Source organism: Nasonia vitripennis, chromosome 3 (assembly GCF_009193385.2).
Source record: "Nasonia vitripennis strain AsymCx chromosome 3, Nvit_psr_1.1, whole genome shotgun sequence".
Classification (NCBI taxonomy): Eukaryota; Metazoa; Arthropoda; class Insecta; order Hymenoptera; family Pteromalidae; genus Nasonia; species Nasonia vitripennis.
Genome location: NC_045759.1, coordinates 16,948,215 through 16,972,243, shown reverse-complemented (window position 1 = coordinate 16,972,243; position 24,029 = coordinate 16,948,215). Strand labels below are relative to the sequence as shown.

At 40.3% G+C, this 24,029-nt stretch overlaps 3 protein-coding genes across 3 annotated transcripts in view; 1 reads left to right on the top strand and 2 right to left on the bottom strand.

Moving 5' to 3' along the window:
- Positions 1 to 4,360: 4,360 nt before the first annotated feature.
- LOC116416952 (mucin-6-like) lies at positions 4,361 to 8,724 on the bottom strand. Its single transcript, XM_032598121.1, has 7 exons — positions 8,578 to 8,724; positions 8,098 to 8,305; positions 6,897 to 7,531; positions 6,509 to 6,836; positions 5,900 to 6,178; positions 5,043 to 5,638; positions 4,361 to 4,408 (listed from the first exon to the last, which is right to left on the bottom strand). The coding sequence occupies exons 1-7, from the start codon at positions 8,722 to 8,724 to the stop codon at positions 4,361 to 4,363; spliced, it is 2,241 nt and encodes a 746-aa protein (XP_032454012.1).
- A 1,629-nt stretch (positions 8,725 to 10,353) lies between these two features.
- LOC100122576 (sorting nexin-4) lies at positions 10,354 to 14,023 on the top strand. Its single transcript, XM_001606138.6, has 10 exons — positions 10,354 to 10,859; positions 11,061 to 11,167; positions 11,238 to 11,454; positions 11,523 to 11,628; positions 11,723 to 11,832; positions 11,912 to 12,049; positions 12,125 to 12,335; positions 12,426 to 12,558; positions 12,641 to 12,755; positions 12,840 to 14,023. The coding sequence occupies exons 1-10, from the start codon at positions 10,773 to 10,775 to the stop codon at positions 12,888 to 12,890; spliced, it is 1,275 nt and encodes a 424-aa protein (XP_001606188.1). The 5' UTR covers positions 10,354 to 10,772; the 3' UTR covers positions 12,891 to 14,023.
- LOC100122588 (pyrokinin-1 receptor) overlaps positions 13,963 to 24,029 on the bottom strand; it is a 25,605-nt gene continuing 15,538 nt past the window's right edge. The window contains exons 2-5 of the mRNA XM_001606151.6: positions 19,339 to 19,562; positions 18,440 to 18,589; positions 17,255 to 17,596; positions 13,963 to 16,807 (exon numbers count right to left, since the gene is read on the bottom strand). Of these exons, the coding sequence (XP_001606201.2) occupies positions 16,535 to 16,807; positions 17,255 to 17,596; positions 18,440 to 18,589; positions 19,339 to 19,562 (989 nt within the window). The 3' untranslated portion in view covers positions 13,963 to 16,534. The remainder of the gene's footprint in view (positions 16,808 to 17,254; positions 17,597 to 18,439; positions 18,590 to 19,338; positions 19,563 to 24,029) is intronic.

Here is a 24,029-nt window from a genome sequence, read left to right as displayed (position 1 = left end):
TGCGTTGGCTTGTGCGTAGCATCAGTTGCTGTTGGCTTAGTTGCATGCGTGACGGTAGTATGTGGTGCATGCGTTGGCCTGTGCGTAGCATCGGTTGCTGTTGGCTTAGTTGCTTGCGTTACAGTAGTGAGTGGTGCATGCGTTGGCTTGTAAGTACCATCGGTGAGTGTAGGCATAGTTGCGTGGGTTACAGTAGTGTGTGGTGCATGCGTTGGCTTGTGCGTAGCATCAGTTGCTGTTGGCTTAGTTGCATGCGTGACGGTAGTATGTGGTGCGTGCGTTGGCTTGTGGGTAGCATCAGTTGCTGTTGGCTTAGTTGCATGCGTCACAGTACTGTGTGGTGCATGCGTTGGCTTGTGCGCAGCATCAGTTGCTCTTGGCTTAGTTGCATGCGTGGCGGTAGTATGTGGTGCATGCGTTGGCTTGTGCGTAGCATCAGTTGCTGTTGGCTTAGTTGCATGCGTCACAGTAGTGTGTGGTGCATGCGTTGGCTTGTAAGTACCATCGGTGAGTGTAGGCCTAGTTGCGTGGGTTACAGTAGTGTGTGGTGTATGCGTTGGCTTGTGCGTAGCATCAGTTGCTGTTGGCTTAGTTGCGTGGGTTACAGTAGTGTGTGGTGCATGCGTTGGCTTTTGCGTAGAGTCACTTGCTGTTGGCTTAGTTGCGTGGGTTACAGTAGTGTGTGGTGCATGCGTTGGCTTGTGCGTAGCATCAGTAGCTGTTGGCTTAGTTGCATGCGTGACGGTAGTATGTGGTGCGTGCGTTGGCTTGTGGGTAGCATCAGTTGCTGTTGGCTTAGTTGCATGCGTCACAGTACTGTGTGGTGCATGCGTTGGCTTGTGCGTAGCATCAGTTGCTCTTGGCTTAGTTGCATGCGTGGCGGTAGTATGTGGTGCATGCGTTGGCTTGTGCGTAGCATCAGTTGCTGTTGGCTTAGTTGCATGCGTCACAGTAGTGTGTGGTGCATGCGCTGGCTTGTAAGTACCATCGGTGAGTGTAGGCCTAGTTGCGTGGGTTACAGTAGTGTGTGGTGTATGCGTTGGCTTGTGCGTAGCATCAGTTGCTGTTGGCTTAGTTGCGTGGGTTAGAGTAGTGTGTGGTGCATGCGTTGGCTTTTGCGTAGAGTCACTTGCTGTTGGCTTAGTTGCGTGGGTTACAGTAGTGTGTGGTGCATGCGTTGGCTTGTGCTTAGCATCAGTTGCTGTTGGTTTAGTAGCATGCGTCACAGTGGTCTCCGGTGCATGCGTTGGCTTGTGCGTTGCATCAGTTGCTGTTGGCTTAGTTGCATGCGTGACGGTAGCATGTGGTGCATGCGTTGGCTTGTGCGTAGCATCAGTTGCTGTTGGCTTAGTTGCATGCGTGACGGTAGTATGTGGTGCATGCGTTGGCCTGTGCGTAGCATCGGTTGCTGTTGGCTTAGTTGCGTGCGTTACAGTAGTGAGTGGTGCATGCGTTGGCTTGTAAGTACCATCGGTAAGTGTAGGCCTAGTTGCGTGGGTTACAGTAGTGTGTGGTGCATGCGTTGGCTTGTGCGTAGCATCAGTTGCTGTTGGCTTAGTTGCATGCGTGGCGGTAGTATGTGGTGCGTGCGTTGGCTTGTGGGTAGCATCAGTTGCTTTTGGCTTAGTTGCATGCGTGACGGTAGTATGTGGTTCGTGCGTTGGCTTGTAGGTAGCATCAGCTGCTGTTGGCTTAGTTGCATGCGTGGCGGTAGTGTGTGGTGCATGCGTTGGCTTGTGCGTAGCATCAGTTGCTGTTGGCTTGGTTACATGTTTGTCGGTGTTGTGCGGTGCATGCGTTGGCTTGTGCGTAGCATCAGTTGCTCTTGGCTTAGTTGCATGCGTGGCGGTAGTATGCGGTGCATGCGTTGGCTTGTGCGTAGCATCCGTTGCTCTTGGCTTAGTTGCATGCGTGGCGGTAGTATGTGGTGCATGCGTTGGCTTGTGCGTAGCATCAGCTGCTGTTGGCTTAGTTGCATGCGTCACAGTAGTGTGTGGTGCATGCGTTGGCTTGTAAGTAACATCGGTAAGTGTAGGCCTAGTTGCGTGGGTTACAGTAGTGTGTGGTGCATGCGTTGGCTTGTGCGTAGCATCAGTTGCTGTTGGCTTAGTTGCGTGGGTTACAGTAGTGTGTGGTGCATGCGTTGGCTTGTGCGTAGCATCACTTGCTGTTGGCTTAGTTGCATGCGTCACAGTAGTGTGTGGTGCATGCGTTGGCTTGTGCGTAGCATCAGTTGCTGTTGGCTTGGTTACATGTTTGTCGGTAGTGTGCGGAGCATGCGTTGGCTTATGCGTAGCATCAGTTGCTGTTGGCTTAGTTGCATGCGTGACCGTAGTATGTGGTGCATGCGTTGACTTGGGCGCAGAGTCACTTGCTGTTGGCTTAGTTGCATGCGTGACGGTAGTATGTGGTGCATGCGTTGGCTTGTGCGTAGAGTCAGTTGCTGTTGGCTTAGTTGCATGCGTGACTTTAGTATGTGGTGTAAGCGTTGGCTTGTCCGTTGTATCAGTTGCGGTTGGCCTACTTGCGTGGGTTGCAGTAGTGTGTGGTGCATGCGTTGATTCACTTGCTGTTGGCTTAGTTGCATGCATGACGGTAGTATGTGGTGCATGCGTTGGCTTGTGCGTAGCATCAGTTGCTGTTGGCTTAGTTGCATGCGTGGCGGTAGTATGTGGTGCATGCGTTGTTGTTTTGGTTGCATGCGTGACGGTAGTGTGTGGTGCATGCGTTGGCTTGTGCGTAGCATCAGTTGCTGTTGGCTTAGTTGCGTGGGTTACAGTAGTGTGTGGTGCATGCGTTGGCTTGTGCGTAGCATCAGTTGCTGTTGGCTTAGTTGCGTGGGTTACAGTAGTGTGTGGTGCATGCGTTGGCTTGTAAGTACCATCGGTGAGTGTAGGCCTAGTTGCGTGGGTTACAGTAGTGTGTGGTGCATGCGTTGGCTTGTGCGTAGCATCAGTTGCTGTTGGCTTAGTTGCATGCGTGACGGTAGTATGTGGTGCATGCGTTGGCTTGTGCGTAGCATCAGTTGCTGTTGGCTTAGTTGCATGCGTGACGGTAGTATGTGGTGCGTGCGTTGGCTTGTGGGTAGCATCAGTTGCTTTTGGCTTAGTTGCATGCGTCACAGTACTGTGTGGTGCATGCGTTGGCTTGTGCGTAGCATCAGTTGCTCTTGGCTTAGTTGCATGCGTGGCGGTAGTATGTGGTGCATGCGTTGGCTTGTGCGTAGCATCAGTTGCTGTTGGCTTAGTTGCATGCGTCACAGTAGTGTGTGGTGCATGCGTTGGCTTGTAAGTACCATCGGTGAGTGTAGGCCTAGTTGCGTGGGTTACAGTAGTGTGTGGTGTATGCGTTGGCTTGTGCGTAGCATCAGTTGCTGTTGGCTTAGTTGCGTGGGTTACAGTAGTGTGTGGTGCATGCGTTGGCTTTTGCGTAGAGTCACTTGCTGTTGGCTTAGTTGCGTGGGTTACAGTAGTGTGTGGTGCATGCGTTGGCTTGTGCTTAGCATCAGTTGCTGTTGGCTTAGTTGCATGCGTGACGGTAGTATGTGGTGCGTGCGTTGGCTTGTGGGTAGCATCAGTTGCTGTTGGCTTAGTTGCATGCGTCACAGTACTGTGTGGTGCATGCGTTGGCTTGTGCGTAGCATCAGTTGCTCTTGGCTTAGTTGCATGCGTGGCGGTAGTATGTGGTGCATGCGTTGGCTTGTGCGAAGCATCAGTTGCTGTTGGCTTAGTTGCATGCGTCACAGTAGTGTGTGGTGCATGCGTTGGCTTGTAAGTACCATCGGTAAGTGTAGGCCTAGTTGCGTGGGTTACAGTAGTGTGTGGTGCATGCGTTGGCTTGTGCGTAGCATCAGTTGCTGTTGGCTTAGTTGCATGCGTGGCGGTAGTATGTGGTGCGTGCGTTGGCTTGTGGGTAGCATCAGTTGCTGTTGGCTTAGTTGCATGCGTGACGGTAGTATGTGGTTCGTGCGTTGGCTTGTGGGTAGCATCAGTTGCTGTTGGCTTAGTTGCATGCGTCACAGTAGTGTGTGGTGCATGCGTTGGCTTGTGCGTAGCATCAGTTGCTGTTGGCTTAGTTGCATGCGTCACAGTAGTGTGTGGTGCATGCGTTGGCTTGTGCGTAGCATCAGTTGCTCTTGGCTTAGTTGCATGCGTGGCGGTAGTATGTGGTGCATGCGTTGGCTTGTGCGTAGCATCAGCTGCTGTTGGCTTAGTTGCATGCGTGGCGGTAGTGTGCGGTGCATGCGTTGGCTGGTGCGTAGCATCAGTTGCTGTTGGTTTAGTTGCATGCGTCACAGTGGTCTCCGGTGCATGCGTCGGATTTTGCGTAGAGTCAGTTGCTGATGGCTTAGTTGCGCGCGTCACAGTGGTCTCTGGAGCAAAAGTTGGCTTGTGCGTAGCATCAGTTGCTGTTGGTTTAGTTGCATGCGTCACAGTGGTCTCCGGTGCTTGCGTTGGCTTTTGCGTAGAGTCACTTGCTGTTGGCTTAGTTGCGTGCGTTACAGTAGTGTGTGGTGCATGCGTTGACTTGTGCGTAGAGTCACTTGCTGTTGGCTTAGTTGCGTGCGTTACAGTAGTGTGTGGTGCATGCGTTGGCTTGTGCGTAGCATCAGTTGCTGTTGATTTAGTTGCATGCGTCACAGTGGTCTCCGGTGCATGCGTTGGCTTTTGCGTAGAGTCACTTGCTGTTGGCTTAGTTGCATGCGTGACGGTAGTATGTGGTGCATGCGTTGGCTTGTGCGTAGAGTCAGTTGCTGTTGGCTTAGTTGCATGCGTGACTTTAGTATGTGGTGTAAGCGTTGGCTTGTCCGTTGTATCAGTTGCTGTTGGCCTACTTGCGTGGGTTACAGTAGTGTGTGGTGCATGCGTTGATTCACTTGCTGTTGGCTTAGTTGCATGCGTGACGGTAGTATGTGGTGCATGCGTTGGCTTGTGCGTAGCTTCGGTTGCTGTTGGCTTAGTTGCATGCGTGGCGGTAGTATGTGGTGCATGCGTTGGCTTATGCGTAGCATCAGTTGCTGTTGGCTTAGTTGCGTGCGTCACAGTGGTCTCTGGAGCAAAAGTTGGCTTATTCGTAGCATCAGTTGCTGTTGGTTTAGTTGCATGCGTGACGGAAGTCTCCGGTGCATGCGTTGGCTTGTGCGTAGCATCAGTTGCTGTTGTTTTGGTTGCATGCGTGACGGTAGTGTGTGGTGCTTGCGTTGGCTTGTGCGTTGCATCACTTGCTGTTGGCTTAATTGCATGCGTGACGGTAGTATGTAGTGTATGCGTTGGCTTTTGCGTAAAGTCATTTGGTGTTGGTTTAGTTGCATGCGTCACAGTGGTCTCCGGTGCATGCGTCGGATTTTGCGTAGAGTCAGTTGCTGATGGCTTAGTTGCGCGCGTCACAGTGGTCTCTGGAGCAAAAGTTGGCTTGTGCGTAGCATCAGTTGCTGTTGGTTTAGTTGCATGCGTCACAGTGGTCTCCGGTGCTTGCGTTGGCTTTTGCGTAGAGTCACTTGCTGTTGGCTTAGTTGCGTGCGTTACAGTAGTGTGTGGTGCATGCGTTGACTTGTGCGTAGAGTCACTTGCTGTTGGCTTAGTTGCGTGCGTTACAGTAGTGTGTGGTGCATGCGTTGGCTTGTGCGTAGCATCAGTTGCTGTTGATTTAGTTGCATGCGTCACAGTGGTCTCCGGTGCATGCGTTGGCTTTTGCGTAGAGTCACTTGCTGTTGGCTTAGTTGCATGCGTGACGGTAGTATGTGGTGCATGCGTTGGCTTGTGCGTAGAGTCAGTTGCTGTTGGCTTAGTTGCATGCGTGACTTTAGTATGTGGTGTAAGCGTTGGCTTGTCCGTTGTATCAGTTGCTGTTGGCCTACTTGCGTGGGTTACAGTAGTGTGTGGTGCATGCGTTGATTCACTTGCTGTTGGCTTAGTTGCATGCGTGACGGTAGTATGTGGTGCATGCGTTGGCTTGTGCGTAGCTTCGGTTGCTGTTGGCTTAGTTGCATGCGTGACGGTAGAGTGTGTTGCATGCGTTGGCTTTTGCGTAGCATCGGTTGCTTTTGGCTTAGTAGCATGCGTCATAGCCGTCTCCGGTGCATGCGTTGGTTTGTGCGTAGCATCAATTGCTGTTGGCTTAGTTGCGTGCGTCACAGTGGTCTCTGGAGCAATAGTTGGCTTGTGCGTAGCATCAGTTGCTGTTGGTTTAGTAGCATGCGTCACAGTGGTCTCCGGTGCATGCGTTGGCTTGTGCGTTGCATCAGTTGCTGTTGGCTTAGTTGCATGCGTGACGGTAGTGTGTGGTGCATGCGTTGGCTTGTGCGTAGAGTCACTTGCTGTTGGCTTAGTTGCATGCGTGACGGTAGTATGTGGTGCATGCGTTGGCTTGTGCGTAGAGTCAGTTGCTGTTGGCTTAGTTGCATGCGTGACTTTAGTATGTGGTGTAAGCGTTGGCTTGTCCGCTGTATCAGTTGCTGTTGGCCTACTTGCGTGGGTTACAGTAGTGTGTGGTGCATGCGTTGATTCACTTGCTGTTGGCTTAGTTGCATGCGTGACGGTAGTATGTGGTGCATGCGTTGGCTTGTGCGTAGCTTCGGTTGCTGTTGGCTTAGTTGCATGCGTGACGGTAGAGTGTGTTGCATGCGTTGGCTTTTGCGTAGCATCGGTTGCTTTTGGCTTAGTAGCATGCGTCATAGCCGTCTCCGGTGCATGCGTTGGTTTGTGCGTAGCATCAATTGCTGTTGGCTTAGTTGCGTGCGTCACAGTGGTCTCTGGAGCAATAGTTGGCTTGTGCGTAGCATCAGTTGCTGTTGGTTTAGTAGCATGCGTCAAAGTGGTCTCCGGTGCATGCGTTGGCTTGTGCGTTGCATCAGTTGCTGTTGGCTTAGTTGCATGCGTGACGGAAGTCTCCGGTACATGCGTTGGCTTGTGCGTAGCATCAGTTGCTGTTGGTTTAGTAGCATGCGTCACAGTAGTGTGTGGTGCATGCGTTGGCTTGTGCGTAGCATCAGTTGCTGTTGTTTTAGTTGCGTGCGTTATAGTGGTCTCTGATGCGAATGTCGATTTGTGCATGGCATGTGCTGCAGTTGGATTGGCAGTATCAGTCACGGTGGTTTCTGGTATAAACGTAGGCTTGTGAGTTATATCTGTTTCGGTTGGCTCGGCAGCTTGTGTGACAGTAGACTCTGGTGCAAAAGTTTGATCGTGCGTTGCATCTGTTGTAGTTGGCTCAGAGGCATGCGTGTCAGTGGTATGAGGTGCATTTGTTGGTTTGTGAGTATTATCGGTTTCGGTTATTTTGATAGCATGCGTGACACTGGTTCCTGTAGTAATAGTTGGCTTTTTTGTCATTTCTGTGACATGTTGTTTATATGTTGTCGCAGTTGTTGTAAACTTTGTGTTTTGTGAATTGGTAGTTTTAGGCACATATGTTTCATGATTTGTTACATCTGAAGCCGTGGACTCCGTAGCGTGTGTTTGAATGTTGTCATTTCCGAGCGTTGTTTCTTGTGCAGCATATGTAGGCTTTGTTGCATACGTTACTGTGGTCTCTGAAGTGTTATTTACTTATTATTTTTAAGTTTTGCATATGTTAGAACTCTAAATGTTTGAAATGAACTCATTGTGGTCACTTTTAATGTCTTAGTACCTTTTATTTAATGGTGCAATATATTTATTTCTTACTTAATATGACTTTCGATAAAAGTTAATAAATAAAAAGTCACTGATATGTTTTATTGTTTGTGCACGGGATATTTCTTTTGAGGGATGCACTTTTAATGTCTTAGTACCTTTTATTTAATGGTGCAATATATTTATTTCTTACTTAATATGACTTTCGATAAAAGTTAATAAATAAAAAGTCACTGATATGTTTTATTGTTTGTGCACGGGATATTTCTTTTGAAGGATGCTTAAGAGAAATATCTTATGAACTTTTAAGAACGCTTTCTATTAGGTGTATTCAAACTCTGTTGGAAAGTATAAATAGATTCTCTTTGTTGGGGGGTTTAATAGATTATATAATTTAGTTTCTACTTATATAATAATTCTTAAATAAATATATTTTTGAATATTTGTCGATTATATAAAATTATTAAGAAGTAATTTTTCTTACCTGTCTTTTGATTCGTTGTTGCTGTAGGTTCATGGTGTGTGGGATTGTATGGACTATGTTGATGATGTGGTCGATGCGGATGAAACGGTTTAAAATGGTGCTTTTGGTGGCAAAATAGCGTTCTCAGCGAGTCTGTTCTTATCAGTCCATGAACATGCTTTGGTGCTAATGATATTAGATCCAATATATTACAGAGTATTCCTCGTTTCTGTAATATTGTTTATTATTTAATCGATGATGATATCTTAATACATTCATTAAATGATATATGCATTACTGTTGGAAAATCTGATTTAATGATTAGTTATATCGAGATTATATATTTTAACTGGAATCATTATGAAAATGTTCAAACAGTAAACATTTAGTTTGAGATCGCGACAATTAAAACGTGGTTAATTTTAGAATGCTTTAAGTATGTGAATTAAACTGAAGATCGAGAGCTGCAACTAAACTTATTTATATAAAATCATTACTTACCGGCGCTTCACGATATTCTTGATATTCTTGATATTCGTCATCATCTTTAGTGACAGGTTGTGCATGTATTATACATTGTTGAAATATATACGATAAAATAACAATAGATACAGCTAGGCCTAATTTACTGCTTCCTCTTGGATACATAGTGTTGAATATATAAAAACTATTTCTGAAAAAATAATGTTAAATTATTTTAATTTAATAACTTTCTCTATCTATTACGTTTGATTGTCGAAATACAAATTGAAAATCACATTTCACCTTTACTTAGCACTACATGCTTTTGCGAGAGGATTGCAAAATTAGTATCAGGACATCACGCTTTTATACGTTGAAATGAGTATGTAATCAAATGACATCAAATATCGATACAATACATCTTTGAATTACGTCAAGCATCACCATATTACCGTCATATGTTACACTAATATTGATAAGATTTGTGTTTTAGAGCCGTGATTAATAATTGAAACACTTGTGTACGTACTTTAACTGACGTATTTTTTAATTTTTAACATATCTGAAAATAATATTTCGTAAAACCAGCTTTTTTTATAGAACAATCAATCAAAGTCTGATAATGAAATTGGGCAAGATAATTATTTAAACAGTTGCTGTAACTGAAATGATTTCCAGCACATAAACCTTCGTTGTTGTTTTTAGAATGTATACTCTTTCCGATTCGTCATTATTTTCGTATTTCGTTTAAAAGAATCTAATACTGAAAATATATCATAGTGCAAAATTCTTATTTCATACATTAGAATAAGAATGTGTAAAACTATTAATCACTTGATTTCTAATATTCTTGAGTACTTATAATATTTTAGTGCAGTGCAATTCAAGAGTGTGATTTGTTTATAGTGAATTGTACGTGTTTCGTTATAGTGTGAGTTATTTTAAAATAAATACCTGTAAGTAATTAAATCATTTATATTGGGACATTTCTGTATGAAAAATACAGTTATAATATACGTTACAATACTAGTGCAATTGCGATCATATGATTTTAGCCTTGTGCGAACGTTTGCGAACAAGCGATGCGTGATTGTTAAAAGGCCACTCAAATTAATTTAGCATACACGCTTTTTCGATGCAGCATGTGCGAAACCCAGTCTTTAGTTCGAAGGATTTCAAAAATTTTCTAATTTTTCCTCTGTAGTGATATTGTGTACCTAATTTAATATCATTATAAAATTTTTAAATTATACAAAGTGTTCATTACAAGAAATTTTGAGATATTAAAATATTTGGTAAGTATAAATATCTCATTCTATTTTGAGACACTAAATTATTCTTGAATTCATTCTTGGCCTTGTATAAATATGTTCGAGTATTTAGTTTTCGTTTAGATTCTTTAGTAATAAGACGATTGTAACCACCTGTCTGCCACTCAAGGATCAAGTCAAGTTATTTTAATGTCTATAGGCTTATTTATTACTTTTTTGTTTGTTTAATAAATATCTGTAATTACAACGTGTCAGTCCTGTATGAATATAATTTCGTATGAATTTTCTTGAGTTCACATGCAAATATTTACTCAAGTTAATGACTGTTTGTAATATTTTTTCAACATTAATTCAATATCAATTTCACTAACAATGTTCAATAGTAAATTAACTAAGCACTATCCAACGATTAAAATTAGTTTCGAAGTTTTCGCGCTTTCTTTACTTTACCGTGCATCGGTAAGAAAGAAAGTCTAGTTTCTTGGTGTAGCTATATATAATGGGCTCTTTACCAACCAAACGCCAAGAGGGAACTGCAGGCTGCAGGTACCTATATCATGCGCGTTTTCGCAGGTATATAAGTATGTCAACTGCGGACTTCGCTGCGGTTCGTCCGTTCATCCAGACAACATTTAGTCAGGGAGTAGTATTCAGTATCTATCAGTCTCCCTGTCGCTGCTGTGGTTTATCGACTCTTCTGTCGCTTTTATTTCGGCTGTCTGGCCGATTAACAGGTGTGGGATGTCAAGGGTGTATACGTGGTGTGCTAGAAATCGAGTATAAACATACAAGTTGAAGATCGCACAAGCGAGCGTGTAAGCGAAGCAACAGTGTAAATACAAGAGGCATAAGCGATGTGAAATTGGGAATCAGCTGATTCTATATAAGCTGCATTGCCGCTGTTATTACCTAAATACTTAGGATATACAAAAAAGTTTTGCCACACGCCAAGGAAATATCGCAATGGAGGACATTTTTCAGAATGGAAATAGAGGAGAGGCGGCGACGACAAACACTACCGCTGTCAATGTTGTGGAAATTCGAAAAGAAGTAAGAGATTTGTGTGTGAGAGCCGTTCGAGCGTAAAATCAATAAATACTCGTTGAATAGTACATAAAGCTACGTGAACTATGTGATCACACATATTCGTGTACCGACTTTTGTTGTTTACCTCTTTCTTGTATACATGTCAGTCATTTGATTTATAAATGAATCTGTCAACGCCTAATGATTTATTTCCTCTTACTCTAGGACACTCTTCTGGATCATATGGAAATCACAATAGTTGAAGCTGAAAAAAGAGCAAATGGCGCCCTTAATTTGAAAGAATTTTATACGGTCTATCTCATTGAAACAAAGTATGATGATATACAATTGCTGTATGAAAATAAGTTTTAACTTATATTTCTAACCTAAAATTACTTTCAGAGTCATCGATCCAGAATTCAAAGATGTCCTGACAAATATAAGTTCTTTGTGGCGTAGATACACAGAATTTGAATTGCTACGAGCATACTTAGAAATATCATATCCGTACATAGTGCTACCTCCGTTACCAGAGAAAAAAGTTCTGTACGCTTGGCAAAAAGTTACCACTGATACTTTTGATCCTGACTTTGTGGATCGCCGACGTGCTGGATTAGAGGTATGCATGAGTTATGAATAAACTGTTGAATTCATTTCAACTATTCCTTATTACAAATACTTTTCTAGAACTTTCTTCTGAGAGTAGCATCTCATCCAGTCTTATCATTCGACAAGCATTTTATGGGATTTTTACAACAAAAAGATGGATGGAGAGAAAGTATCAAAGAGACTGGTATGTTTTCACACTTCAATATTCAACATTACTTTAGAGTAAATAGATTTGCATTCTAATAAAGTAAAGTGTAACTGGGATAAATTTATTCCAGGGTACTTGCAAATTGCTGAATCAAAATTGAAAGCTTTAAGTGTATCTGTTCGTCTTCGAAAACCAGATAAGCGCTTTGAGACAGTAAAAAATTATGGAATAGAATTACAGGTATGATTATAAGTGACCATACAATTGATCTGAAACCAAATAATTATTCAATAGTGTTAAAAATGTGATTGTTTTACAGAATAACTTGTGCAATGTACTTCGGATCCGTGCTAGGTTAGCTGAAAAACAGTACAGTTTTTACAAACTACATGCAAATTATGGACGGGTATTTAGTGAATGGAGTGCCATTGAAAAAGAAATGGGTGATGGTTTGCAGGTATTGTATTTGACTGTTTATGATACATAATTTATAATATAAGAATATGTGTAAAACCATTTTTTTTTTTTTTAGAAATCTGGTCACTATTTAGATTCACTGGCTGCAACAATAGATACAACTCTTGAAGAAGAAGAACTAATTGCAGATCAGTTGAAAGAATGGCTATTTGGAGCATCTGCACTTCAAGCAGTAGTTAGACGTCGCGAAGCATTGCAATTAAGCAAAGAGGAAGCCTCTGATAATCTTACTGCCTTGCATGAACAAAAGGAGAAAGTGATTCAAGGTAAAAATATTACTATGACTTTACTTAATTATTTTGTTTTAATGTCATAATCATAGAAATCAATTTTTTTTAAATCGTTTGATCATTCAGGAAAATCTGGTCTTATGTCAAGGCTGTTTGGATCTGTAGATACTGAAGAAGTTCGAGAATTGAAAATATTACAGCTAGAGCAGAAAATTAATCAAGGTGAAGAAGTAGTAAAACAAACTGACCAAGAGTTGATGTAAGTTTTAAATAAGTTATTTAAAAATGTCATAGAAAATAGTTATTTGAAAAGTTGTTGATCGAAAATGTTTTTATTACAGATTATTTTCTGAAAAGGCAATGGAAGATATTGAAAGATTCCAAGTACAGAAAGTTATTGACCTCAGAGAAACGTTAACGGCATATTGTGTCCTTCAATTTAAACTGGCTAAAAAAGTAAAGACTTTTATTTACAATAAACGTACACTTCCAGGTGCGCGTTTTACTTTTTGAAATGACTAATTTTATTACCAATTTCAGGGTCTTCAAGCTTGGCAGCACATTAAACAATGCTTGGAAAGTATGCCATAATAGTGCTGATTGACTGATAAATCCCAATTTTTTATATTGGAAGATTAAGGAGTTAAAAGTTGTAAAAAAGTTTTTTGAATGATAGTTATTATTTAGGATAAAGGGCATTTTCTCAAAGAGAGAAGGGCACTCCTAAATCTGTATTAGTCTAAGTTTTTTTATTTAGTTTTCCTTAGGTATTTAATTTGCGTACTACATTATGCAGTAGTTTTAAAAAAAGTTATTTAAAAGTTTATTGATTAAAGCGCGCTTAGTAAAATCGAATCTTTGATGATTCAGCCTTAAAAGGCTGAAGAACAGAGACTGATTATAAATGACATTTAAAGTCGTTTTAAAGCACTTAATGTATTTATATGCATATTTGTACATTGGTAATTTTGTATAGAAAATCAAATTTTTATAGTAATTTCATTAGCCAAAAAATAATGTGATCGTTCAAATGTATACTTTTCTTAAAAAGTTAAGTAAATTATCACTTAACTTCTCACATCAAATATTCAAATTTCTAAGGCATAATGTAGATCTTTTTTTACCGAAATTGTAATAATGTAAAACTTTTAATGAATCTATGCAGTTCATGAGTATATTTAACTGGATAGATGAACTTATATTCTTGGATACGGCAAAGATAGCTTATATAGTAAAATTATTTTTAAAATAATTGTCGAGTTAGCAACAAATATAATAACAGTCATATTGTTTATAATAATCGAATCGTATTAAAATATTTCATTTTGGTCGATTTGTATTCAAATGTTTGGTAAATAACAGATATCGATTTAAAAAGTATTGTCATTTAAATGTAAGTGATAAATGGTGCCTCATTGTCGTCTTAGGTTTAGGTACCTATAATAAAAACAAAACTAAAAATGTTGGTGTTCAAAAATGTTCCTTACTTATTTGTGAGAAAAATGAATACATTCCGTTAAAATATATATGCATATTACAAGACTCATCACTCACTAATTTATAACATATCTTATTTTAATGTACCATATATTTTTATTGTTGATATTGATGTTAATAATTTATTTAAGAAATGCGTCCGTATCTGCTCGATTGTTGTATGAAATTTTTTTTTTGGAAGTATGTATTTTTACTTCTGAATAAATATTTATTAGTCATGCATCATATAATTTGTAACTTCCAATGGGCTTATAGAACTTCAATTGATAAATTCAAGTTTTACTTCTCTTTTTAGAAAAAAAAACTCTGCTTGTATCAAGCAAAGTAAATTTTGTCTGCCACTGGAATTTTCCATACTTATATACTAGCAATTCACGAGTTGTTTTATTTACTTTTACGTTCTGGTTATATTTGGAGCTCCATCGAATGACCTTAGCGATCGACAAACGGGAAAATCTGCACAGAAGCCAGCTGTCAAAATAAAATTTGTGAATGATTGCTGAATCAAATTATCGATCGTTTCGCTATACAGCTGCTGATATCAAAAATAGCGAATTTAAATATGGTTTTGTGAATTCACAGTAATAATAAGCTAAACCTCTTCAAAATAATCTCCGGCTTCTATAATTAGGCGAAAAGTTTCCCAAGCTATATTATCAATGTCTGTCTTAATATTTATTTATGATCTCTGCGCAGTAGGCTGATTAAGCTTTGAAGCTCTATGTAGCATTATTAATTTAAAAAGGCTCAAAATAAGTTCAATAATGGCTGCACGTTTGAACCTGGTACAGGTATTTGATTATTTATAAAATATCTTACCATTCGAAAAAAAAAAAAATTATCAAAACTTTATACTCAAATTGTTACAGTAGCGTAAAAGTATAGTAATATGAAGATGAAAAATTGCAATAGCGGGGTACAGTAAACAATTTCAATAGATCTTTGACGAAATGTAATTATATGTTCTTTCGATAACATTCTTTGTTGATAAAAGCTAGCGCATATACAGTAATCTATAATTAATATACATTTTGATGCATTACATATATGTAGATTGTACGACAAAAAAATCTTTGTTTATATTCGGATTAACGCAATTATACTATACATGCATAACGTATAATATCACAGATTCAGGATCAGTTGCTTTATACATATATTACTTAGACATCTTATCTCCACTTGGATTATTGTTCAGCATCCAAATAAATTATATAAATATAAAAACGATATTCACGAATTTCTAACAAACCTCTACAATTAATTTTGATTTTGTCGTTTATTTCAACCACTTGCACATAGGCACCAACTTTTTCGTCTTCTAAGACAACATGCGCTCACATTACAAAATGGTACTTTTTACATCTTTCATCAAGATTTTTCATTATAAAAAAATTCAAACTTACACATACGAAATTATGTGAAGAAGTGAACAGCTAATTTCATAAATATTTAATCTCACTTAAATCGTTAGCACGATGATTGTAGAAATTCGTAAAAAAAATATTTCTTACACTTAGAACCCTATAAAGTACATCTATACACGCATGTAATATAATAGGTATACTATACAACAATTGCAAGGTATAATTAGTTGAGATCGTTGCATTTAAAGGAATCCGAACTTTCCCTCGTTTTTCATTTACAATTACAGTTTTATAATCGTCTGTATCAACCATATCGATTAGTGTGACAGTTTGAGAAGTATTCTATTCGTTGCTAAATTTTATTATTAGTAACAAAAGCGTGGAGACCATAATTTCTCAAATTATCATCGACTAGCTTAATACGGCATTTCAATGTATGTACAATTGTACATATTGGGAATAATTTGACCCATCTTTTTTACATATTGACCTTCCGCAGGCTTATTGTCACCGTAGTTTTCTGAAAATCCAAATTTCGTACTCAAATCTTCCGTTTTTTATTCTTAATGAAGTATTATAACTTGGAAGTGACCCATACTCGTTTGTCTATATAGCATCAGTATTTTCAAGGCAAAAGCTTTTAAAAATTAGAAATTTACCCGCGAAAGTACAAAATCTATCAACCTATAATCATAACACAGGGCGTATGATTGGCTGCGATGTAAAGTCGGTAAGATATAAAAAAAATACTCGAGTATTTAGCAATAACATCGAATTCAACTTTCTAATATTCTACTATATTCATTACTACATTCCGAATCACACTTAACTGAGAGTAATTTGTGACGAATTAAGTTTCCTTACAACATTCAGATATTCTAGTTAATTCGGTAACGATATTGATTAATTTGGTATTCTACGATTTCGTAAGCTTATCTCTGCGATCGTAAGTTATATTTCTAAATTTTTTGTTGTTTTGCCGATCGTAATATAACAAGGTACGAAAAATCATCAGCCCCAAAAAGTATAATACACGATTTGAACATTTTAATATAAACTTTTCGTTGACCGATGTATCTCACTGTATACGTCCAGAGAATGGACTTGTGTATCAAAAGATCACGTGAACAACACTGAATCCACGATTCAAACAAAGCAGACTATTTGAGGCTCGAGTCGATTGTCATCAATCGCTCCGGCATTTAGTGCTGAAAAATAGAAGCATCATCGATCCTCGTTCGATATAGCTCCCGTATTAGCGCCTATTCCAGCGCGAATTTCCACAGACTCCTCTCGCGCGCGTTTTCAATCAAACGACGAAACACCAGCTTCGTGAATGGAGAACTAGGACGAATCGAGCTGCTGGCTTCATCATACGGGCCGACAGGACTCGTCTTTAGCTTTGAACGTGTGCAGCTGCATGAAGTAATCGTCGGGCTGTTTGGGCAGCCGTTGATCCAGCTCCGCGATTATGTTGTCCTGGTTAGGCCTGGTCAGAGCGCGGGAGGTTCGGATGCTTTTCAGACCCGGTAACCAATCCAGAAGTCGCCACCACTTCTTCTTAGAATTCGCCGTTTGGCTCGGCTTGCTCCGGCAATTGACCACGCTGCTCTGCTGCAAAGGCCGCGCCGGCGAACCTGTCATCTGCGAGTAAACGGTGAACATTAGTGGGTTTAATTTTAACTTTAATTGGCTGGTAGGTACGTATTGTGCAGTTTTTCGTAGATTTGTGGAACGAAAAAACGATACGCGAAAACATGTTCGGAATTAAGAACGTTTTTCAAAAAGGAAAAAGTTCTCTACTAAAATACGGATTTTAAAACTGATTTAAAAAGCACGTTCTATCCTCGATATCGGCGTCATATAGTCCGTCCAACGATATTCGAGAATTTAGGTATAGCTATACATATAATCACCGCAAAGACCGGGTTAGCGTATCGATTTAAAAAAACTGCAGAACACAGAAATGTGCCCATAGCCACCGCTTTTCTATTTTAAACTGATTTTTTTTTGTAATCCCTCTTCAATAAGTTCATACTTTATATAATCCGTAAAATAATTTCTACAAATAATAGACCAAAATTAACTCACCCTAATACACCTGTCGTATCCAGGCGATGGAAGCTCCTTGCCAATCGAGTGATTCCTACCAGTCTGTCTGTTAAGCTCGACAAAGTGCGATCCCATACCGGCATTTCCGCTGCCTCTGGGCTGGCCCGGGGCATTTCCCACCGACATGATCGAGAGACTAGTGTCGCTAGCTCCTATCTCAATGGTGATGACGCTCTTTCTCGAGGACTGTTTACTGCTCCCGTAAATCAACGGTGGCAGCGGCGGTGGCGTTTCAGAGCTCGAGTACTCGGCTATGTTGGCACCTGCGCGCAGATCCTGGTGCTCCTCCCGGAACGAATTTCCGGAGCAGTCGGTGCTGTCCTGCAAGAGGAACGTTATTTTCCGGTTACTCTCGCGTGAGCATGAGATTGTGCCAGAGGACGGCTTGTACGGAAATTAGGTGATGATATAATTGAAGTGAGACGAGAGGAGTAGATCGAGGGCATGGAATGAAATTGCCGAGTGCTATTGTCGTTTATCGATTGGAGGAAAGTTATAGGATACTTTATGGAGCATCTATTTGAGAGGAGGTTGTTTTGCTCGGTGCCTTATGAAGAGAAAATGTATTCCAAGCACACTGGAAGAGATATGAGCTGATCATGTCCAGTCTCGGAGATTTGCATATTTATAAGAAATCATTTTATCGATTTCGGGACATCCGACGTATGGTTTATTTCGAGATTCGAGGAGTATACAGTCGCTGCAAACGTGCATTTGATATCAATGTGACTTTTTAAAAATAAATTTTTGAAAAAATTCTCAAACCGATTTTTCTCCCGTCATACTCAGCAACCTCACTTAAAAAATAAAATCAATCGTTTCTCCTTACCGCTAGAAGTATATAAACGTAACTCTCGCAATTCGATAAAGTTAGCTCCCCAATTTGTACAACTCGAGTTCAGCGTATATGCGACAGCCAGAGGAGAGCGCTAAAGAAGATAAATAATTGAAAGCACTCTCGTACAGCTCGAACTTTACGCGCGCACCCACGAAACTCGGCTAAAAGCTCGATCAGCGTGTGTGTGTGTGTGTACATCTTGAGAACCGCTCGGTCTTGTACTTACTCTACAATTAGTCCCCAAAAGCTTAGCTTCAGCGATATATAGCTCGAGATCGCTGCATCGCTGACCGAAAATTGTTTCCACGCGTGAACAAAGATCTCACCTGAGCCAGGGCTGTGCCACCGCTGACGGCTGTCGTCCTCGAGGGACAGGTGGCCGGGTTGCGCTGCTGCGAGCGCGAGAGACTGGAGTAGGAACGTCGCTCGCGAGGCATCACGAACCGCGACATCCTGCAACTCCGCGCCAGTGTCTCCTGCGAGGAAAGAGCAAATGGATGTGTGTGATTAATATATTGGAGGTATAAGCGCCATTTAAACTCGCGACTGAATTATTCATACTCCGATCTGGCTGACTGCGTAATTTTGTATATCAGGAGGAGATATCATCGTTTGCGAGATTAGTCATTGATAGCTATGTTGGATCCTTGTTTTATGGGTTTGGAGAGGTTGTTTTCGCTTGTGATTCAATCATCACGTATATAGTTGAGTATTCGAGACTGGATCATTCTCGTGAAACGTTCAACTTTGAATTGTCTGGCTTGTCTAGACGTTTTGTTTGGATAGTAAGAGTTCACTCGCGAACACATAATTTTTTTAATGCTTCTGTTTGTTTTTTATTCTGTAATTTATTCCAGCAGTTCGTAATTATTCCGAATGATAATTTCGTCTTTTATACACGTGGACGGATAAAAAATTGATTTATTTTTACGATTAATATGTCAGAGCGACGTAGTAATAACGTGTTATGAGTATAAATCACGCTATTTTGGCTCGACTTTGCAATTTAAATTGATATGAGCAATGATATAGTTCTATTAATAATTAAATGCCATGACGGATTTTAGCGTCAATTTAATTCCGAATAAAACTCCGTGACTATATCTGTGTTTAATTAACTTTTATAATTAAAACCGTTAAACTAATGAAAAGAACTCTAGTGCCATCAGGTATCTCATTACATTAAATTCCGCATATTTCAGTTAAAAATAACTCAAAAACTCACCATGAATGCCTCTCGGAATTTGTTCGACATGATATTGTACAGGATCGGATTGATTGTCGTCGAAACGTAGTACAGTACGCCAGACACGTACGTGAGAATTAAATAAATCTGTTCCATCCAATAATGTCTATCCAGAGTGTAGACGTTCTTCTTTCCATAAATCGCGATCAGTCGTTGCATGTGAAAAGGCGCCCAGCAGATGAAGAAAGCGATTACAACTGCAACTGAAAGCGTTAGAAGACCATTAGCAAATGAATTATTCTTTTTTGCGACTGCTCCATATTTGCATAGATCTATCGATTTTTCATGCGGCAGCTTTATAATCCAGTAAAAAAACTGCGATTCTGGAATAAGCGAAATTGTAACGCTTAGCTTTTGATCAGGTTTTGTTTTTGTTGTCGCATCATCATTGATGCATTAAACGCAAAACGAGACCCTTTATTTTTAGACTCTGTACTGTTGCGTCGAAAGCAGATGCTAATTCTTTTTATCACTGGCTCCTGCCACAGAATTCACGAATGCTATACAGTACAGCAACGGCAAACTTGTACGAACCGAGTCCAAAAATTCCACGTTTAAAAGACCATCCAGAATTTTAATCGGAAGCGACTCGCTCGGACGAAATTACTTTTAACTGACCACCTTCAACAAATATTACGATTCACGAACGTGCACTCGCATTATCTTTCTAATTGTACAGCCTACCAGAAGGTAATTTCAACGTAACGACGAGTCAAACAGAAAATTCAAATTCATCTCTCGGCAAACCTGCCGCTATAGCTTCATCGTACTCGTATGCGTATGTTTCGTACATTTTTAGTAAGCTCGCGAATATCATACACGCTTCACTTACTCCTCTTCTCGTCGCGGATGAGGAGAGAAGGAACACGTGAATTTTATGGAAAATAACCTTCTCGGTATACACACTTATACTGGAAAGCAGCTAGCATAGCTCTAGCATTCCGGGCTCGACAAAAATAATTTTGCTATAGTTTTCTTTGAAATTAACACGGAAATAGAAATAAAGTATAATCAAGAGTATAAACACCAAACGCAGTAAGCTCATTAAATCGATTTCTTTAACAGTTTGAATACTGGCCCTATATGTATAACGATAAATCTGGTATTATAATGACCGCTTATTTTTATAGCTTTGGTATAAAACACGGGCATTCATACGTTAGGCAGATTCAAACATTGAACTGTAATTGTTGAATCATATAAAACTCATTTTGTAAATTGTCAAGGCTATAAAATCTCGATTTCCGAATTTAATTAAAAGTTTGTAGCTCCATATCAAGCGAGCTTTATTCGTGCGGTCTAAATTGTACAAGAAGAGATGATCGTTCCAAGGTTACACCGCGCGAATAGCCGAGTTAAGTGCATTTCTGGATTTTCAGAAAGTCGTAACGAATAAAAAAGATACCGCAAGAAAGCCATAAAGGCGCATCGCTTCGCACGTATACGTATACATATATCTACGGTCTTTAACAAAGACTCGCGCCGCAACGCGGAATCGGCATTGCGAAAACATCACGTTTGAAAATGTCACATCACTATATACGCGCGAATGATTTGTAACAGTATTATAATACCTCGTCGCTATTTTGGAAAAGTTCCGTTGAATAAATTTATGCACTTTTGTTCGTCATTGTCTTCGTCGCTGTCTTCGTTTGTGACCACTCAAGACTTTTGTACTTTTTTTCTTACCGCGCGTCTAGCGCTATTTTTCAACCGACTCGAAATACAGATAGGCTATATAGATCTATGCACACGTGGAAGACAAAATATGTTTGTTCGGCAAAGGTCTGCTATACATGCTACGCGGCATTGCGTCTGATTCTCATCTTTTCCGCGCGTCTTAACCGTCCGTGATACTTGACGCAACTCGCGCAACTATTAATTCTTTCGCTGCTGCACCGGACGACAGGACTATGACGCTCGCGCTCGCGAGCTGGACATTGGAGGAGCCATCAGACGCTACTTGCTCACGCGAATTCATCAATCATCAACTGCAGCGCGCTTCGCCACGGCAAACGCGATCTTTCAAACGTCTCGCGATGTGCGCAAGGGAGAGATTAGCTGTATATATATACAGGGCAGGAATACTGAATGAATGACGGGGGAGCAGGTCTCTGCATAACGAGAATAAGTATTAAGAAACTAATGCATATTTAATGGGCCCTCGGTGCATTTATGGTGATATTTGAATAAAGAGCGAGCCAATTTATCATTGCAGCGCGCGTCGCGGACTGCCAGTACATCAGCTGAGAGTGTAGGGACACGTGCATTGATGTAAACCAGGAGGTAAACAATTTTGTCGCGTCGATGCCACGCGGAGAACAAAAAAACACTACGCGTTCTTCTGTTACCGGGCAGACTACGAGTCGCCGGCTGTGTACTATAAAGTATGGGCTATTGTGTTGTCACGTGCTTCATTGCAGCCGAGTGCAATTATTCAACGCGCTTTCGCATCAGTTTTTGCCCTGCAGGTCTTCCGAAGAAAAATGAGCGTGAGAAGCGCTACTTGTGCCTTCAGATCCTTATTTAATAAGATAAGTTGACATTAAGATTGGAAAAAAATAAACTATCCTTTTTGGTAAACTAGGAATGAAGGCGCGCTTCGCGCGCTCTTGATTCTATTTCTGTTTAATAACACTGGTAGAAAATTCACCATAAGTGTTGGGCGGCACACTAACGTCAGCTAATATTTTATAAGCATGTAACATGTTACTAAATCCCTCAAAACTATTTAAAAAAAAACTATATTAGTAATGCTAAATCTCGTCGTCATTGGTTTAAGTAGTGAATTTGAAGAAAAGTTCAGTATAAGAGTCAGTGGCTTTGTCTATCATTACAATGCCATTTATTTGCATTATAAAAAAGCCATACAACTGCAATTTTACACAGATACTTGCTATGCTACCTAGAAAACATGCAATCTACATGATTATGATTTAACTGTTTTCATTCATATTTTCACATCAAGGCCCATATGAATTTTTTAATTTAGCGTATCAAATTTTGCTTGTAGACAGTTACACAGAAACTACCATCTCTAGCACATTGTAAGAGAGGATATATAGGTCCTACATTATTCGAATCGTCTAACCAGAGCTTGGCTGTTACTACTTGTGGCTCTGTTTTTCCAATTTTCCGAAATGGATAACTTGACATCGATTTGAACATAACATCCTTTGTTTTACTGTAGAATTATTAATCAATTCAGAAATGTTAATTCATCAACATTAATCGCACGTCAATTATTAACTCGTACATTATTTATTCAGACTTCGTTCCATAAAAAATGATTAAAACTCAAGCGCAATAAAACCCAACGAGAAATCATTAGTCTACTTGGCAATACTCCATTCTCACGTGCGTCGAATGACTGCTATTAAAGTAAACGGTCTAATCTTGTGAACAAGTATAAAAAAAAGTGCTGGTAAAGTGAACGGTTATATGTATTCAACGAATCAACAGCTTCTAACGACTCGGATGCGAGAACACCACTCCTTTTTCTCGCATCAAATTTATATGGTATCTTCTTATTTTTTACGAGACGCAACTGATGAGTTGGATTGTATTTTTTCTACAATATAAAATATATAGGAAACATATCTTGGTTTTGTATACTGACTTCATCTTAAAGTTTTTTTCGAAACTATATACACGCAGACAATTAGTATCGATTGCTGGCACACTGTAATTGAAAACAAAAAATGAGAAATGGTACGTAATATGGGGCTTACGTGTATGACGATGTGGATCGCTCAGCAGACAAGAGAAGGCATAGTTAGAGACTATTCGTTCCATGTTAGACAGCGAACAATAATGAGAGACGATGAGCACGGCGCGCCGGGGATTTCCAAGTTTTATGTAATTCAAATCGCGGTACCTGCCACAATCGCAACGATCGTTTCGCATGCGCGTCGTTTACGAATTATTGCAAGGATCTGCTACTAATTTAAACTAATAATTCATGAATAGATTTCGAAAATATTTGTTTGTTATTATGTTCACTAGTACGTAAATATCAAATAAAACAAAAATCGAAAACGAGTAAAGAAGTAACTTCTCGACGCAGCTATACGAGTATCACAAACACCCGGTATGAAGCGTCCAGACATAACGTATAGTCAACATTTTTTGCACGCCGGCTGTACGTCTCCGCGATTTTTCGTGAGCAAGCGTTTTACTACTACTCACAGTACGATATGATGCCGTACGAGCTGGCGATCGTATAGTCAGATCCACACGATGTTCCCTTTTTTACACCGAGCATCGATTCTAATAGCAGTTATACACTTCTAAGAACATTGATTAATTAGCTTCACGCGTATAGCGAGCGACGCGACCACGAGGCTATACGCGTCGATTATTATAATACACGAGCCTTGAAATCAACTTTACCAAGCATTGATCAAACCCTCACCTCATTGTAACGCTATATAGTACACTGAAAAAAAACTCAGCCATTTTAACTGAAATCGCATCAGTAATCCGTCATTGTACGAAGACTCGCCACAATTACCGTAGAGTTCAGTAGTTTTAAAGAATCAGTTCGGTCGTTTTTGCTGGTGTCCCACGTAAGCGACCAATTTTACGAGTCGCAACTCGCCAAAACTACCAGTGGCACACCGTTGTTCTTACTGAACAGTCGTTACGGTGGCAGAACGGTTAAAACTACC

Bases quoted from the DNA above. Each gene is read 5' to 3' on its own strand.
- LOC116416952 (XM_032598121.1), bottom strand. From the start codon at position 8,724: ATGTATCCAAGAGGAAGCAGTAAATTAGGCCTAGCTGTATCTATTGTT. The intron at 8,306-8,577 runs GTAAGTAATGAT...ACAATATTACAG, and splicing joins AAGAATATCGTGAAGCGCCG to AAACGAGGAATACTCTGTAA. The intron at 5,639-5,899 runs GTGAATCAACGC...CTAAATCAACAG, and splicing joins TGCAACTAAGCCAACAGCAA to CAACTGATGCTACGCACAAG.
- LOC100122576 (XM_001606138.6), top strand. From the start codon at position 10,773: ATGGAGGACATTTTTCAGAATGGAAATAGAGGAGAGGCGGCGACGACA. The intron at 11,168-11,237 runs GTATGATGATAT...AATTACTTTCAG, and splicing joins GTCTATCTCATTGAAACAAA to AGTCATCGATCCAGAATTCA. The intron at 11,629-11,722 runs GTATGTTTTCAC...AATTTATTCCAG, and splicing joins AGAAAGTATCAAAGAGACTG to GGTACTTGCAAATTGCTGAA.